We start from the raw sequence: 18,768 nt of genomic DNA on the forward strand, positions 1-18,768 counted from the left end.
CATTTAATAAACATTATTTATTTATAGTTAAACCAGTTAGCTTTGGGATTTTAAAGAGGAAAATGCAGTACTTAAAAAAAGAAATGAAAAAGGTATTTATCACTTTGTTATCCAGCTCTAGATGACATAATTTCTGTAGTGTTAATGAAGTCAGAATCATCAGTCATGAAGTCCTAAGCTGGTTGTTCAGATTTTTTTCCTCTCAATGCTACAAGTAGAGGTGAAAACATATACTGTACATGCTTTTCTGCTATTGCTGAAATATTTTTTCATGTCTGCTAGAAAGCAAATTGCAAATGAAGTAATTCAATTGCAATTGATTAAATGTTTTGCTGAAGTACTGAGCCATTTTTTATCAGTAATATTCTCAGTCTGTTAAACCACAAAGTTAACAAAATTGCATAACTCTATGAAACATATCAATTTTACCTCAATTACACACGGAGAGGTGTAGTGCACTCAAAATTTTGCTCTTTCATTTTATCTTTTATTTGCAAAGCTCTTGCTTCTGTATTTTTTCGTGCAGTTACCTCTTTAAAAATTCTCTGGGCTCATTTGATGGTTCCAAAATCTAAAATACCACATAGTGGAGTTCTCTTAAACATCTGAAGGGATTTGTTCTAAGGCTGTATTTAGTAGCATTGGTATTGCCCTAGGCTTATTAGTGTTCTTTGTCTTTTACTAGCTATAATTAAGCAAGATTCAATTATGTCTATTGCATTGAAATATAAATAATGCATAGTAGTTGATTTAGCAAATTAGATTTCACAATTCCTTTTTCATTGCTTTGGCTCAAACGTTTGTTTAAGAGGTTTCCACTGTGTATATACAGCATTTGTATAGGTTGGTGTGCAGTAAATGTTAATTGTAGTTATTCATATGTGAGACATTTGAGTGACTTACTTTGAATTTTGTATCTTGTGGATCATTTCTTTGCCTTTCATCAGAAATTTAATACTTTAAGTGCATTATATTCTTATAGCCAGAGATTATGAAATTCAAAGGGAGAGAATTGAACTGGGGCGCTGCATTGGTGAAGGACAGTTTGGAGATGTACACCAAGGAGTTTACATGAGTCCGGTAAGCTTCACTTCTGAAATAAAACTAAACAAACAATAAAAACTTTCTAGTTAAAAAGTACGATAAAAAATAAATGTATTCCTTGGATGTCGTGGTCTGAGTCTTCCAAAACAAAAAAAAATATTGACTTTGTGATTTATTTTTCAGAATAATCAGCACACAGAGAGTATTTCCCATGTTTCAGATAAGTAGAAAACTAGCTCCAGAGCAGTTTCTCTGCTCCTATATCCCCATTTTTTTTAGATTGTGAAAGGAATCCAAAAAGCCAAATAAATTATTCAGGACCATACCAAAGCCACTGGCTGAGGCGGAATTAGAAGTCATTGCTTTTAACCCCAGCCATACACTCTCTTCTTCATTTTGAGTGTGTCCAAGCACGGTAAGCTCATGTCCCTCTGATCATACTCCCTTATTGAGCATTCAATGCTTTAGAACAGTTTCCAAAGCTCGAAACTGTTTATTATGTTCGGTCTGACTTGAGTTCAGCATTCAGTGCAAAAGATGGCAACTGTGTCAGGATAAACTAATCTAACATCTGTGCTGAAATACAGAGAAGAAATATTAGTCTGTTCTGCTGGAAGGGCAGTAGCCTATAGCAGAGTGACAATAATGTTTAACAAATGTGTCTGTTTCTCCAATGACCATTTCACTGTCTTTCACAAGGAGGCTTGTACAATAAAGTTTCTACTTCTTCCTGAAAGAAAAGATACAAAATACTTGGACACTGATCCAGCAAAACCCCAATGCACGAGTCACCTCAGTGAAACCAGTGAAGTTGGTGGGACCTGTTTAATTTAGGCTGGTGCTTATTTGTTTTTTCTAGACTGCAGCCCCAAAGGAATTAAGTTTGTGGGGAAAAAGCAAGAGAAAGCTGAAAAATTATTTAGTTTCAACCAATTTCAAGCTTATAATAAACTAATTCTACAAGTGTAAAATGAAGATTGATTTCTCATGTGAAAAGAAATTGTCTGGATTTTTGATAGGTGACATAATAATTCATGTGGACAAGCATATAGTTCTACCTTCAGAAACAGCTGGTTAGCATCCTGGGCTAGGTGGGTTATATAAATAAATCCTTAATGCAATATTTAAGTAGATAAATAAAGATACATGTTATCCTTTTCAGACAAGTTTGAAGTCTGTTCTTACACCTTCTTTTAGAAAAGCAGATCTGATACACTTTGCATCAAGGGATATTCTTGTTTTTAATTTAATCCTGTCCAAGTTAAGAGGAGTATTTGGGGAGTAATGTTTCACTGAACTTGGGACACAGTGGATAAATACAGTTCTCTGTAAAACCAATTAACAACCCCTTTTCTTAGGGACTATTGTTTTGAAAATTCTGTCTCTATCCCTTCTTGATTTGGAAAACAGATTTTTATTCAGTCATCGTGTGTCTAGTATGAGGTTTTTAAATGTCAGCCTGATGATTACTTTTATTAATAAAATTTTACTACATTTAAGACACTTGAATATGTGAAGGGAAAACAGGAAGATATTGTCATTAAAATTTAATGTACTAATCACAAGTGTAACTTGGACTTTTGGAAGAAATCTTACAACAGATAAAAGATTAGTTACAGAAAAGTGATTGTATTTCCATCCTTGTATATATTCATCATTCATCTCGCATGCAAAATTACAGGGGAGATTTCTGGCCTCTTGTTCTGCTAGCTCAAATTTGAGTCTGAAAAATCATGTTTATCCCTGTTACTCCACTTGTAAAGTTCTTATTCCTAGTGACTGTGCAGCATCCACCTCTTCTTGAATGCTGCTTACTGCTTAGGTATTCCTGAAATAGAAGAACCAGCCTATATTTATAGGATACTGAATGGAAAATGTATGTATACATACAGGATCCTTTTGCTCAGACATACACAATTCAAATAAGACTGTTCAAAGCTTGATTTTCTGTGGGTTTAATCTAAACGCGTCATTTAAAATAGTGTTTGCTGTTCAATACACAAACTCTTGCCAGTCTGATGTATCCTCACTGTTTTGTCTCCTTATTCGGAAACAAAAGATCAGCAAAACCCTGATAACAAGGCCTTTTCCTGTATTAATTTTGGAAAATGTCTGGGGCCTTTGCTGGTTGCAGACACTGAAACTCTTCCTTTTGGTGCTGATGTTGGTTATGAGATGTTTCAAAAACTTCATCTGTAACACCAGGAGCAGGATTGGTCTTGCAGGCCTCCAGAGGTTTCATCCGGTGTTGATTATTGAATCCTGATTTCAGAAGGGAATAAAATCATCTTAATTTACCACCAGTTTTTCAGTCAGTTTATGGACATGTTTATGTATGAGAAAAGGTTTTAATCAATATATTCCTGAAAAGTCAACTTGAAGAGCTATGTCGTGAGTAACTTAGGAAGTGTAGACATTTAAGCCTGCAAAATGCAAATACTATGATTCTGATAATGTTTGTCTATAAAAACAGATGAAAAATAGAGCAAGTATGAGCAGACACAGAACATAACTCTGTGAATCTTCAGCTCTCACTGGCCTTAAAAACTGAGGACACACATCATCAACCCTGCAGCCTTTCAAGGAAAGATGCATTTGTAATCTTCCCGTTTAAACAGTGCACAATTCCCAATTTCCCCGTTGGAAGGCAGGCATATACTAGTCCTTGAGCAGACCTATACCTAATGTAGAAGCTTAATTTTAAAACACTTCAGGTGTTTTCAACCTGTTAAAAACTTGTATGAGTGATGACATCTGAGCACTGCATGTTACTGTGAAGATACACTGTGTTGTAAAAGTACCATTTTCTAAGCCGTGGCATTCTGAATACTAGGGAAGCCTGAACACTTAAAGCTACTCAGGAAAAAAGCATTTGCTGGGCTGGCTGTAATTTATGGAAAGCAGCTCTGGGCTGGCTGTAATTTATGGAAAGGGTATTTAAAAAAACACACCAAAGCAAGAGAAGGTGAAAGATGCCGCCTGAGCTAAGGGGGCTCCTTTGGGCTGTCTCAGTGCTTCTCATTTTTCAGTATTCAGAGGATAAGCAATGAGGTGGCAAAATCTGTTTCTGATGTTAAATACGTGTTGTTTAACTTGGTTTTAAACACCTAATTTAACTGATTGTGAAGCTAACATGTAAAACCTTTGGTTTACTTCCCTTTGTAGTTTGAATTCAAAATCTTTGAGCTAGTCTGTGCTCTGTAAGAGCCACAAATAGTCCCTTATTTGGCTTTCCAGGTGGCTTGCTTGCATAAGCCAAGTGTGGGGTTTAGGCATATATCTACTTGTTTCTTCTGCTTTTGCTAAATACTGTCAAGAGTTTACCATCCTCAGTAATGCAAAATGTTTACAGTATCAGTTAAACTTACTGCCTTTTGTCATAATTTTTGTACGATGTAACAGTTTAAAACAGATTAAATATTTCCTGGGTGCGTTAGATGTAAATGTTGTACACTAGATGTCTTGATTGTAATAATATTTGAACATGGAAACTTTCAAAATTTAATTTCTTAACTAAAGATATTTTGGTTGACAGTAATTTTCTCTAAAGCAGTTTTGCTAGAATTTTAAAGGACTTAGCTTTTCGTGAACTGTATTTCAGTTATTTCTCAATAATGTCTTCCAGGAAAATCCAGCTATGGCTGTTGCAATCAAAACATGTAAAAACTGCACCTCAGACAGCGTTAGAGAAAAATTTTTACAAGAAGCCTGTGAGTATTCAAATAACTCCTTTTGGGTTAGCTCCTGTAACTGGTCTTTGCAAAGACTGCAGCTATCTGTGCCAGAAACATCTGATACTAATATAAATATTTTATTAATATATAGCATGACCTTTTCCTCTCCAGCAATATGTGCCAGGAAGACTGCTTTACATCCTTGCATTGCCCGTGTATATGATTATATGTGGGTTCTTTAATTTTCTAAATCAAGCAGTGATGTCTGACTCCTGTAGGGCTTCAGAACCAGTTTTGGAATATTAGAGATCTGATCCTCTATTTCCTTATTTCCCCATAATGCATTAAAAAAAAATCCTAGCATTTTTTTCCAGTGTATCACTTTACAAGGTCAGGTGATTGTTAACAAAATGGCTAAAAATGTTATGTCGGAGAGAGATCTGTTTTGAAAATTCAGAATTAAAAATGATGATAGAATAAAACAGTTTTCTAAATAATTGCCCACAAATACTGCATCCCCTAAATGGTACATTTTATACATGGAGGAAGGCTTTTTGTTGAGATGAATAGTAATGAAAAGTTCTAGAAGAATGTTGTAGTTACTGATTTCTCTACTATTTGGTTTGTAAGCAAATTAAAATAGGAGACTTAGGCCGCAATTTTTGCCTATGATCATCTGCTACTGTATATTGATAAATGTCACAAAGGTACTGGTATGGTACCAATAAATTATTTGGTTCTGGCCAGATGTTAGACCATACTTTTATTCACTGTTCTTTTGTTCAAGGACTTTTCTAATTGTTCAGAAAATCTATGTTCATAGCTAATGGCATACTTTTGGATGTCAGATTTTTCCTAAATTACTATAATTTTTTCCATTACACTTCTAGCTGTTGAAAAAGTAAATACCATTGCTTATAGTAATAACTTAGCAGTCAAAGGTAGGCTTCTGTCTCTTAACAATGTAGAAAATAATTGCTCATTGAATGCTCCTTATTATGCTTTGAGCTTGACAGATTAGGAAGTGCCAACATAGTAGACAGATAAATAGTGCTTTTCAATTTCGATTTAATAGTTTTGCCTTTTTTTTTTTGTTAATTCTGTTTCCCATCTTTTACCTTTCTCTTGTTTGTGTTCAGATTACAAACTCTCTCAGAAGATACTGCCTTTCCAAAAGGCCCAAATCCAGTATCTGGAGAGATTATTTCACCGAATTAAAAAAAATATTTTCTGATATTTTAATATTAGGAATATTTAAATACTTAAGAGGTTCAGTTGTTTACTTGTGATAGTTTTCAATGCTGAGATTTAATATTGATTCTCACAAAGAGGAACACCTCAGAATAAAAAGTAGATTAAAGTGTTTTACAAGCAGCACCTGTGTCTTCATTCTTGTGTGCTTTTGCATAGCAGCATATTACTATTAATGCGTTTGTATATGCTTTGGGGGGGGGGGGGAGATTTTTATTGATCTTTCACTGGCTTTTTGGTAAATAGCTCCTTTCTGCAAGTAGTTCATTCCTCTTACCTCTAGAAGCTGGGTGGCAAAATGATACAGTAACTACTACCTTTCTGAATTTGTGAGTTTGTTAGCTAACATTGATTGAATTAATGTCTGGGAAATGCTTTCCAACAATGTAGTATTTTGTGTTTAAAACTGGTAAGGCAATACGATATACAACTATTTGTGTTGTCTTTCTGTTGCTTTGATAATTAAAACTGTATTCCTGCTTCATTGTTACATCAATGAAGCAACATTGCCATGTTATGAAGCACTGTAAATTGCATAGAATTAGATTAGCACAAGACAACCCTAAAGCTGAATAATTGGGGTTTGTTTGGAATATACACATTATTTACTGAGACTTACTAATGCATACTTTTTTAAGGTGTCAGAAATAGCATCCCTGTCTCAAATTCCATTTACTTCAAAAGGGAGGAGGGGAATTGAGTGACTTGGGAATCTAGCTTCAATTCTGTATAGCATTTTAGCAGTTATTTTGGCCCGTTTGATATTTCACCACATTAGTTATTCCTTTTTGTTAATGCGTTAAGCTATGTCATTGATAGGGATGTGTGTTTTATTATTTTTTTTTTCTGCATTACTCAGATCATGTGAATATTTTAAGGAATATGTTCTCTTAAGTTTGACCATATACGTGTCTTTGCAGGAAAATATGTTACTAAACTATGATAACATTAGGTCTTACAAACAGTACTGGATGGCCAAGGATTTTTCTTGGGATTTCTGGTGTTGCAATATGTGTTGGTTATACAGCTGCTGTGTACCAGTGCACAGAAGCAGAATTCAGAGCACATCACAGCAGGAATCCAGAAACACCTGCTGGTTTCAGCTTGTGATTAATCAAAAGCCAAAATATAATGGGTTTTATTGTTGCCTAATTTTAGGCAAACTGAAACAGACTTTCCAGTTTGGTGATTTCTCTGTCTTTCTCTTGACACTACAACTGTAGATTAAATTAAGGATGTTTGTCAAGATTAAATTAAGGATATTTGTTGTGTGTGTGTTGGAAGGGAATAACTTAATCAGAGGACTGATGTTTCATTTAACCTACCAAATACATCTCCCCAAAGCGTTATTAGCACTGACTCAGTCACCGAGGTGAGCCGCTCCAGTGCAGGCACAATCGGCAGTGGGGCACTCCGGCTTGGTGCATGGCGGGGATTCCTGAACTGGGGGAACCTCAGGGGAGCAGAGGTACCCACCAGGAGCCTGCAGCTCATGCCACAGCAGCTGAGAAGACCTGGGCAGGGCCAGGAGCAAGAGATTTAAGCACAAGATTTAAACGTGATGTAACCACCACTAGCACTCAGTAGCTGGGGCAGTTAGCTCTGTGCCAGCACGGAGAGAGCCGCCAGGAGCCGGCAGCTGCTGTGAGCGTGGCTGAGAAGGCTTGGGTGAGGCCAGAAGCAACTGCAGCCAGCCCCTGCACCTGTAAAAGGCACTAGTGACCAGGGTGGGCAAACAGGACCAGGCGCGGCAGTTTGCATGAAGGGGCACCCAGGGAGGGCAGCGCAATTACTCTGGGAGCAGAACAGAGATAGCCTTCTGTTGATATAAAATTGTTTGCACCCACCACAACTACAAAGCTGTAACTGAAACGCAGGTGTAAGTGATAAAACCTCCCTGTGTGGACACCTACACCCAGACTGACCCCCCAGGAACTGAAAGAGCTTCCCAAACCCAGAACCTGGAAGTCCCCTTAAGGATCCAGAATCAGAGGTGGATGTCATGGGTGCAGGCATGCTCAGCTGGAGGAACTCTTCAAGCAAGTGGCCATGTTACAAGAGGAGTTTTAACAGGCAGCGCAGTATCCGGACATCTGAACAAGAGATCAATGTGTGGTATTGTGCACTGTCACAAGCTGGGCAACAGGGAGGTAAACTTGCTTCAAACCCTGAGGTGACAGACTGAACCAACTCGCAAGACAAAGCAGATGACTCTCATCTCTGCTCAGGGCAGGAGGAGGAATCTTCCCCTTCCTGGTGAAGTGCCCCTACATAACAGGTATGATGCCCTGGGGCTGGAGAATGAAGAGAAAGAGTGCAATGGGCAAGACCCAGGAAGGACCAATGTGCAAAATTTGTCTGATCACCCCCCCATTAGTACTGGCGCCACCAGAAAAGTATGTAGTGTGTTAGTAATTGGAGGCTTCTTGCTGAGAGGCACCAAAGCACCCGTTTGTTGCCCAGGCAATATCTCTGGAGAAGTTTGCTGCCTGCTGGGAGCTTGCGTCCATAATGTCATGGAGAGGCTGCGGAGCCTGGCAAAGCATGCAGACATTCACCCATTCCTATTGTTCCAAGTAGGGTCAGGGCAACTCAGAAATACCAAAAGATGCTTTATGTGCCTCAGAATGATGTTAAAGGGATCAGGAGCACAGGTGGTGTTCTCCTGTATCCTCCCAGTCAGAGAAGGGTGTTGAGGAAAAGGAGACGAATGAGTGAATGGCTGCATAGCTGGTGCTGCACTCGGCATCTCAGCTTCTGCCATCTTTGGCATACCTTGGAGCAACGGGGCCTGTGGGCAGCTGACAGGGCTTAATTGACCAAGTGGGGCAAGGGTGTCTTGGGCAAACAATAAGCTGGTTGGACTTACAAACAGAACTTTAAACTAGATTTAGCAGGGGAAGTGGATGGGGCTCTAAGCAGTCAGGGACTGCTGAGGCATTAGAAAGCAACAGGGAAGCACCTGTGAATTGCCTCAAGGGAATTAGAGCAAGATCTTGTAAAAAAGGGGATGTGGCCCATAGCCCAGCTGAAGTGCCTCTCTACCAATGCATGCGGCATGGGAAACAAACAGGAGGAGCCAGTAGCCACTGTTTATATCGAAGACAACTACTACCTGATGGTGGGATGAATCGCACAATTGGAGTGCTGTGATTGATGGCTATAAATCATTCAGAAGGGACAGGCAAGGACGGAGAGCTGGAGGAGTTGCCCTCTATGCCAAAAATGGGATTGATTGCATGGAACTATCTTTGAAGAACAGTTATGCACAGGTCAGGAGCTTATGGGTGTAAATTAGAGACCAAGCCAGGGGAGGAAACTCTGTGGTTGGTCTCTACTATAGGCTACCTGATCAAGAAGAGGTTGATGAAGAGTTCCTTTTTCAGCTGCAGGAAGCATTGTGCTCACAGTCCCTGATTGTGATAGGAGAGTTCACCCACCTGGACATCTGCTGGAAAAGTGACAGCAAAGTTGCAAGCAGTCCAGGAAACTACTAGAGTGCATTGAGGAGAGCTTCCTAGTACAGGTGATGGAGAGGCACTGCTGAACCTGTTGCTCACTAATGCGGAAGAACTTCCCAGAGGGGTCAAGATAGGAGATAGCCTTGGCTGCCGTGATCATGCTCTTGTGGAATTCTCAATCGTCTCGGGTTCCAAATGGGTAAAAAGTAGATTCAGGTCCCTAAACCTCAGAAAGGCAAACTTTCACCTGTTCAGGGTGCAAATGCATGGGATCCTTTAGGAATCTGCCCTCAGAGGCAAAGGAGCAAATGAGAAGTATGTAAAGGCATTTTTCTTAGGGCGCAAGACCTCTCAATGCCAATGTGCAAGAAGTTGGGCAGGGGAGGTAGGAGGCCAACTTTGGCTAAATCAGGACCAAACTAAAATACAAAATGAAAATGCATAGGCAGTGGAGGCAGAGGCATACATCCTGGGGAGATGATAGGGATATTGCCTGAGGGTGCAGGGGAGGGGATAATGAAGGTGAAGGCACAGCTGGAGCTGAACTTGGCTAGGAACATGAAAAAATATAAAGAAGGGTTTCTTAAGGTACATAGGACAAAAAAGGAAGATGTACCCCCCTGATAAGCAGAATGGGAGAGCTGGCTACAGCTGAGGTATTCAATTTGCCTCAGTCTTCACTGGCAAGTGCTCTAGCTATGCCACCCAGTTGACAGAATCCAGAGGCAGGGGCTGGGAGAAGTACTGCCTGCCACAGAACATCAAGTTCAAGGCCATCTAAGAAACCTGAATGTGCCCAAGTCCATGGGATCTGATGAAATACATCTGAGGGAACTGACAGGTGAAGTTGCTAAGACACTACCCTTCATATCTGAAAAGTCATGGCAGACTGGTGAAGTTCCCAGTAAATGGAAAAGGGCAAACATAACCCTTTTAAAAAATGGGGTTCCCCATTTTTAACAAGAGGGGAAAAGGAAAAGTCAGGGAGCTACAAGTGGTTCAGTCTCATCTGTGTGCCAGGAAAGATCATGGAGCATATCCTCCTGGAAGCTACGTTAAGGCAGACGGAAAACAGCAAGATGATTGGTGACAGCCAACATGGCTATACTAGGAGCGAATCGTGCCTGACAAATGTGGTGTCCTTCTGTGATGGGTTTACAGCATTGGTGGATAAGGGAAGAGCAGCTGATGCCATCTACCTGGACTTGTGCAAAGAATTTGATACTGTCCTGCACATCTTTGTCTCTAAAACAGAGACACAGAGATTTGATGCGTGGACCACTCGGTGGGTAAGGAATTGATTGGATGGTCACATTCAAAGAGTTGCGGTCAACAGCTCAATGTCCGCATGGAGACCAGTGATGAGTGATGTCCCTCAGGGGTCTGTACTGGGATCATAGAATCATTTGGGTTGGAAAAGTTGTTGAGTCCAACCGTTAACCCAGCAGTAAGTCCAGTGCTAAACTGTGTCCCTAAGCACCATATCTACCCATCATTTAATTACCTTCAGGGATGGTGACTCAACTACTTCCCTGGGCAGCCTGTTCCAATGCTTGATAACCCTTTTGGTGAAGGGATATTGGATATTACTTTTTCTAATATCCAATCTAAACCTCCCCTGGTGCGACTTGAGGCTGTTTCCTCTTGCCTTGTCACTTGGGAGAAGAGACCAAGACCCACTTCACTACAACGTCCTTTCAGGCAGCTGTAGAGAGCAATAACGTCTCTACCCCCTGAGCCTCCTTTTCTCCAGGCTAAACAACCCCATTTCTCTCAGCTGCTCCTCACAAGACTTTTTCTCTAGGCCCTTCACCAGTATTGTTTAACATCTTTGTCGGGGACATGAACAGTGGGATTGAAACTCAGCAGGTTTGCAGATCACACTAAGCTGAGTGGTGTGGCTGATACTCTAGAGGGAAGGAATGCCATCCAGAAGGCTCCTGACAGGCTTGGGAGGTGGGCCAGTGTGAAGTTGCTGAAGTTCAGCAAGGGCATGGATCAGGGCAATCCCAAACATGGATACAGGCTGGGTCATCAATGGATTGAGAGCAGCCCTGCAGAGAAGGACTTAGGGGCACTGGTAGATTAAAACCGAATGAGCCAGCAATGTGTGCTTGCAGCCCAGAAAGCCAATTGCATCCTGGGCTGCATCCCAAGAAGTGTGACCAGCAGGTCAAGGAAGGTGATTTTCCTCCTCTGCTCTGCTTTCGTGAGACTCCACCTGGAGAACTGTGTTCAGCTCTGGAGCCTCCAGCATAAGAAAGACATGGACCTGCTTAAGCAGATCCAGAGGAGGACCATGAAGGTCATGAGGGCTGGAGCATCTCCCCTTATGAGGACACGCTGAGAGAGCAGAGCTGGGGTTGTTCAGCCTAGAGAACAGAAGGCTCTGGGGAGACCTTACAACAGCCTGCCAGTACTTAAAGGGCACCTACAGGAAAGATGGGGAGGAATTCTTTATCAGGATGTGTAGTGATACAGTGAGGGGTAATGGTTTCAAACTGAAAAGAGGGTAGATTTAGATTCAATACTAGGAAGAAATTCTTCACTGTGAGGGTGGTGAAACACTGGAACAGGTTGCCAGAGAAGTTGTGGATGCCCCATTGCTGGAATTGTTGAAGGCCAGGGTTGGATGGGGCTTTGGAATTAGATGATCTTTAAGGTTCCCTCCAACTCATTCTGTGATCTGTCTTACTGCCTAAAATACAATGTGACTGCACTGCTGAGACTGAAAATTAAGTCCATGGAAAATAAAATGAGATGCAAATATAATGATGAAGTGAGATTTTTGTCTGTCATAAACTGTCACACATTTTTCCCATACACTGAATTATATATGCTGTTTTCTCATTCTTCCTCTTCCAGTAGTAAGGCACAGGTGAATGGGCCATGCACTGGATTGATAGGGCTTTATGTTAAGTTATGCTCAACCATGGCAGAAGAGCCAGAGAGCCTGACTTGACTTGCACGTTCCACGGCAATTTACTTTTTGTGAGTGGAGAATAGTACCACTAAAGCAAGCAGTGTTTCATACTGCCCACAGAAGATTAAATGGCCAGACGTTATTCCTTGCACATAGTTGTTTCAGTTCCTGCAGAACTGTGATTGTATTTTTCAGTCACAAACTAAATGCTTCTTAACTGACTTTTTTATTTTTATTTTTTTAAAAAAAAGGTTTTATGTAATGCACCAACTTGTTTCTTTTCCTGTTAGTAACAATGCGTCAGTTTGATCATCCTCATATTGTGAAGCTCATTGGAGTTATTACAGAAAACCCAGTCTGGATAATCATGGAACTCTGTACGCTTGGGGAGGTAGGAAAAATCCTTGTACAGCTTTGGTCTTCTCTCATAGCTTACAGATACCTTTACAAAAGACCGAAAAAAAATCACTTCACAGTACTACTAATGCAAAGACACTCTCTTCAAACGTGAAGTTCTACTTGTTTGTAGAACTATGGACTCAGAAACAGGAGTGGCAGCATTTGACCTAACTCCTCCGCTGAGGAACTGCATCAGTTCATACCAAAGTGATTTAGTCATATTTTTCAGAGAATTCAATTGCTGTTCCAGAGTGAGAGCCTGACCTGTGTCAAGATGAAGATAATGTGATATCATTTAAACAGCATTTTCAAGCATACCTTCTAGAAGTGAAATTGTAGTACATCATTTATTCTTCCTGAGTAAATACTGTCTTTTTCCTTGGAAACCTGAATTTCTTACAGGTTTTTTTTCTGTACAGTCTCTGCAGCAGAGACCCTAGATAAGATGACTTTCCTCATTATTATGTCTTTTGGATGAATGGTTTACACAAAACTAGATCTCAGTTTTTATGATCAGTTTGTTTTCTTTGAGCTGTGTTTCTGAAAATGTGAGCTGAAGTGGTATTTCATACTGCATTTTAAGATAGTCATTGTAATAACCAAACTGCAATACGTTGTCAAAAAAACCCCCAAACAGACCAACGAAAAAACAAAAGGGCAGAAAAAACTGTAGCAGAGCAGTGATTTTCTGTCAAAAAATTACAGATTTCCAGTGCCCAAATCACTTTTCAAAGCCTTGGTTTAGTTTATAAAGAGACTCTAGTGCCACCTTCCATTAGGTCCTAACTGCTTTATACTGGGAATATAGCTTACAAAAATTCTGCACTGATATTGGCTACTCTGAGCTAAATCCAGTTGTTTTAGCAAATGTAGATTAAAATAAATGCTTCCAAAAGAATATTGATCTAATCAGTGTTTGGATTGGCCATGTACTGTTTTGTTCTGAAATTATTTAGGCCAAAACCATGCACAGTTCTCAAGGGAGGAATGCATGAAAAGTCCAGGAGTGCTTTGCTCTGGAACAGCAGCAGCATATGCCCTTCAAAAGGAGCATGAAAGCAATGTACAAAAATTTTTTGTATGTGTTTAGCTAACAAGTTTTTGTGAAGTAAAAACTGCTTGAAATTAACTTGTGTCAGATTTCTTCAAGGCAAGTGGTTTTCTTTTCTCATCCAGTCTTAAGGGAACACGTCCGTTCATACTTGTGTAAACTTTACAAATTGAGATATGCCTTGTTCAAATTTGTTATTTTTTTGTCCTAACTTCTTTCCATTTCTCCTTCTTTCTGCAAAAAGTTGAGATCGTTTTTACAAGTAAGAAAATACAGCTTGGATCTGGCCTCTCTGATACTCTATGCTTACCAGCTTAGCACAGCACTTGCCTACTTAGAGAGCAAAAGATTTGTACATAGGTAAGTTGTTTTATATGTATGTACATGTTTATTTCTATACGAGGTGTTCTAGATTAACGGAGTTTTGGTAGCGGTCTGGCTGTTAGAAATATCAGCTCAAGTGACCACAAACATTTACAACACATAGTTCAATTCTTTGAAGCCTTCCTTTTGTGTTTCTTTTCCTTGACTTACACAAAGAGTGTGTAGCAGCAATACTTCAAACTCTTAAAATCCACTGAACTGTTTTATGTTAGACTTTGTATTATATGCCATTTTTTCAGATGCTGTCAGCAAAACGACACCCTTTTCAAGAGTGACACCTGCTGGCCTGCTCCTAGATTGACTAGGAGATGATGCTGGGTTTTAATCAGAACAGATTTTGGCTGAGTTGCTGCTTTGTGATTACAGTATTTTTTCAAAGCTGAGAGTCAACTGTAATCTTCGAAATCCAAATACAGAAAAGCAAAATAAGGGGTAGCCAGTTTCTTAGGTAAAGAGCAAAGAAAGCAAAATATTTGTAGAGTATAAGTACTGGCTAAACCAGAAAATGAACCAAAATTTCCTTCTAGGTGTGTTCTGAATTTTACACCCTTGAATTTGAACATGAGCTTTCTAGGGAGATGAAACTGGCTGTAGCCTCTTACATTATGCAATTAAAAGTTCACAGCACTCCAATTTTCATGTACAATTTCATTTTGAACTTGAAGGTTTTATTTGTGTTTAAATACATACATTCCAGTTCTACATGTATGTTGTATATATTGTACGTACAAACACATATATAAGTATTAGGTATGTATACATATACATATGTATATAAAAACATTGTAAATAACAAGCCCTTAGGATTGTTACAGATACTTGGGTATCAACTGGCTGCTCATGGCTTGGACAGACATACTCTTCGCTGGGTAAAAAACTGGCTGGATGGCTGAGGCCAAAGAGTGGGGGTGAGTGGAGTTATAGCAAGTTGGTGACCAGTCACAAGTGGTGTTCCCCAGGGCTCAGTATTGGGGCCTGTCCTGTTTAATATCTTTATCAGTGATCTGGACGAGGGGATCGTGTGCATTCTCAGTGAGTTTGCAGATGACACCAAGCTGGGTGGGAGTGTTGATCTGCTTGAGGGCCGAAAGGCTCTGCAGAGGGAGCCAGCCATGGGCCCAGATGGCCAAGAAAGCCAATAGCATCCTGGCTTGCATCAGAAAGTGTGACCAGCAGGACTACTTGGCACTGGTGAGGCCAAACCTCAAACACTGTGTTCAGTTTTGGGCCCCTCACTTCAAGAAAGACATTGAGGTGCTGGAGCGTGTCCAGAGCAGGGCAGTGAAGCTGGTGAAGGGTCTGGAGCACAAGTCTTGTGAGGAGCGGCTGAGGGACCTGGGGCTGTTTAGCCTGGAGAAAAGGAGGCTCAGGGGAGACCTTATGGCTCTCTACAGCTCCCTGACAGGAAGCTGTAGGCAGGAGGCTGTTGGTCTCTTCTCCCAGGTAGCAAGTGATAGGACAAGAGGAAACGGCCTCAAGTTGTGCCAGGGGAGGTTTAGACTGTATATTAGGGAAAATTTCTTCACCAAAAGGGTTATCAAGCATTGGAACAGGCTTCCCAGGGAAGCAGTTGAGTCACCATCCCTGGAAGTATTGAAAACAGAAAGTGTTAGGTTAGTGGTTGGACTCCATGATCCAGCCTAAGCAATTCTATGATTTTGGCCAAGTAGCTGTTTTTTTTAACTCAAGGAATAAAATTTCAAAAGAACTGCCCAGAGAAGCTGTGGATGCCCCATCCCTGGCAGTGTTCAAGCCCAGGCTGGATGGGGCTTTGAGCAACCTGGTCTCGTGGAAGGTGTCCTTGCCTGTGGCAGGGGTTTGGTACTAGATGATCTTTAATGTCCCTTCCACCCCAAACCATTCTGTGATTCTATGATACAGCTTACTCATACTGTCCTGTAATGGGCAGTTCGTTTAGTTTGGTGCTCAAAGTTAAATTTGTCTATACTTAGTCAAGCCTGCTGAAATCCAGAATCAACAGACACGTAATAAGGCAGGTTGTCTCACCTCAGAAACTTCAAGAGAAAAATGCCTAAGTCTTTTTGTAATCCCTGTGGTGTCACTAAAACCTGAGCTCTCCTTGTTAGGAAGCCTCTTACAGGACTGAGATCTTAAACCAGTTCCTTCTTTGCAGGGTCAGGAGGCAAATTTTCTTCTTTCCATCAGTTCTAACATACAAAAAATGTTCTCCTGAGATATTTAAATAGATGAAGAATAAAACTTTTTCTTTTGATGACTACATTGACAGTTATACTTTCAGACAACAGTTACTACTTACAAGGATCAACTGTACTGCAGCATTTCTGCAAACTTCTCAGCATCAGTAGACAAATACATAACTGTCTTTTTCTGTACAGACACACCCAAACAATGACGTGAAAAATAATTCAGTCCTTTCAAAGGAGTCTGCTACTTCTGGGGTTTAATAATTGTTTTCAAATTATATTTCAGCGCTTTATGGTTTTAAATGACTAGAAATAATGTCTCCTCTCTTTGGCAGGGATATTGCTGCTAGAAATGTGCTGGTGTCTGCCACTGACTGTGTGAAATTAGGTGACTTTGGTTTATCCCGATACATGGAGGACAGTACTTACTATAAAGGTAATACTCCAGACCCTTCTCACAGGGCAGTTGGAACACAATTGCTTCTCACAAATACTGAGTTTGTTGTCAAAAGTAATTCAGCAGCTTACTTAGTCTAGCTGGTTCATTTGTATAAAAAGGCAAGCTATTCAACAATTTAATAGATGGCAGTAAATTCCTACAGGTGTGCTTAAGAAGAAGAATCACAAGGTCTGATTTAAGTTGCAAAAAGTAGGAAATTCATATGTAGGTAAGATGCTGCTTTTTAGGACAAGCTTATAGTGCTTTCTTTGTAATTTTTAGAAGACTACCCACATATGAGGCCTTTTTGAGTTAATATTCATGGCATAACACAGGTAACCTAAAATGAGTTCAAGGTTACCTACAGATAAATTTTGAGTTTGTGCTGTCCTTATACGTTGCATACTTCAGATGCCTGTGGACTAGGGAGATGCAGTGCAAAAAAAGTCTTTAAAGCTTACTTTTCCCTGCATTTTGGATGGAATACTGATCTTCTGTGACTCCAGCAGCTGTGAGGTGTCCTGCAGTGCCTGATAGATGGGAAATAAAGCAGAATAGAGATTGCATGTAGGGTACCAAACTAGCATTTCAGATCTGGTGTATATTATGAAACCGTGTATTCATAAATACAATTTTCAATATTTTTCTAGTTTCATTGTATGTTTTAAAATATCCTATATCTGTCCCCTTATACTCCCATTATGTTTCCTCATTTCATTTGTCCCATATCACTGTGAGCTACATATCATTATTTTAATTGCTGAGAAGAGAGGGGGTATAATTTTGATGATCATTTCTTCTTGTGCTTTTGGAGTTTGTTGTCGGGGGCTTTATTAAGAGGTTTAGGGATTTTTTTTTGTTGTTGTTATTGTTCATTCTTTTTTCTGCTTTATATAAGGCCAAACAACCTACCCTTTTTTAATAAATCATATAAAAACATCTACTGCCTTGGTGTGATATTGTGACTGTGTGAGATCTGGTGCCTGTACCTTCTTAACTGTAGTAGTTGCATCTCGAAATAAGAATTAACTTAAAACTTGAAGGAGCTCAGTCAGTCTGAATACTTAAGGAAAGTGCTGCTCTTCTTTCTAGATAGAGGGCTCCCAGCAGAGCTGGTCAGACAGTACAGAAATCTCTTGTGATATTTGATAGTGACAGCAACACAAGGTTTGATAAAGTGCTTCACTGGGGATGGGTTTTGCTTATGAATTACTTCACCGAGAACAAAATCTGTTTGAGCTCAGTAGCAGGAGGAATAACAGCCTGCCTTGTCTTGCCTTTCATGTAGCTTCCAAAGGAAAATTACCTATCAAATGGATGGCTCCAGAGTCAATCAACTTCCGACGATTTACCTCAGCTAGTGATGTGTGGATGTTTGGTAAGTGAACACTAAGTGGTGGGGTTTCTTAAGTGTCCTGTTAGAAAAGTTCGATGTTTCATTTTAACTACTGTACATGAAAAATTTCCAGATACTTGGCACTGTTTTTACTGTACATTCTGAAAATGTGGTTTCTTCCAGCACATTTTCCATTTATGTGTTTTTCTTTCCTTTTTCTACTCAGTAAGCCTAAAGTTACATGTGCCTTTTTGCCTCTAGTGAGAAGCTGACAGAAATGAAAGTATGAGGAAATTAAGTCATAGTCATGAGGTGATGTTTTTACTGTTGTTTTTCCCTCTGATTTCTTTCTGTTATACCACTGTTACTTGCTGTTTCTATTTTGTATTCTCACTTTTTCTTTTATGATGATACGCCCATTTCCTTGCTTATAGCATAGATTAGCCTATGTGATATCCTATTCCAGATCTTTAATGCTAGATTCTTACTTAATTTGACTTTCATGTCTCCTGCTAGCTTACGAATTATGACCGGAAACTGAGTAAAATAAGGGTAAATGGGAATGTCCTGAAGCCTTGACCTTTTCTCCTAAATATGCAAGTTTGTGTATGAATCTGATCATTGGTGCTCAGACTTTGTCC

The 18,768-nt window shown here is 39.9% G+C and overlaps 1 protein-coding gene across 10 annotated transcripts in view; it reads left to right on the forward strand.

Moving 5' to 3' along the window:
- Positions 1-18,768, forward strand: part of PTK2 (protein tyrosine kinase 2) — a 223,860-nt gene that overhangs the window by 170,804 nt on the left and 34,288 nt on the right. For 9 of the 10 annotated variants that reach the window (XM_055703764.1, XM_055703765.1, XM_027809156.2 and 6 more), the window contains 6 exons: positions 983-1,080; positions 4,670-4,754; positions 12,644-12,744; positions 14,048-14,163; positions 16,688-16,788; positions 18,080-18,169. In XM_055703764.1, coding sequence (XP_055559739.1) covers positions 983-1,080; positions 4,670-4,754; positions 12,644-12,744; positions 14,048-14,163; positions 16,688-16,788; positions 18,080-18,169 — 591 coding nt within the window. Of the gene's footprint in view, positions 1-982; positions 1,081-4,669; positions 4,755-12,643; positions 12,745-14,047; positions 14,164-16,687; positions 16,789-18,079; positions 18,170-18,768 lie in introns of those variants that run through there. The other variant, XM_055703767.1, reaches the window with a different exon arrangement.

Source organism: Falco cherrug, chromosome 3 (genome assembly GCF_023634085.1).
Source record: "Falco cherrug isolate bFalChe1 chromosome 3, bFalChe1.pri, whole genome shotgun sequence".
Lineage (NCBI taxonomy): Eukaryota > Metazoa > Chordata > Aves > Falconiformes > Falconidae > Falco > Falco cherrug.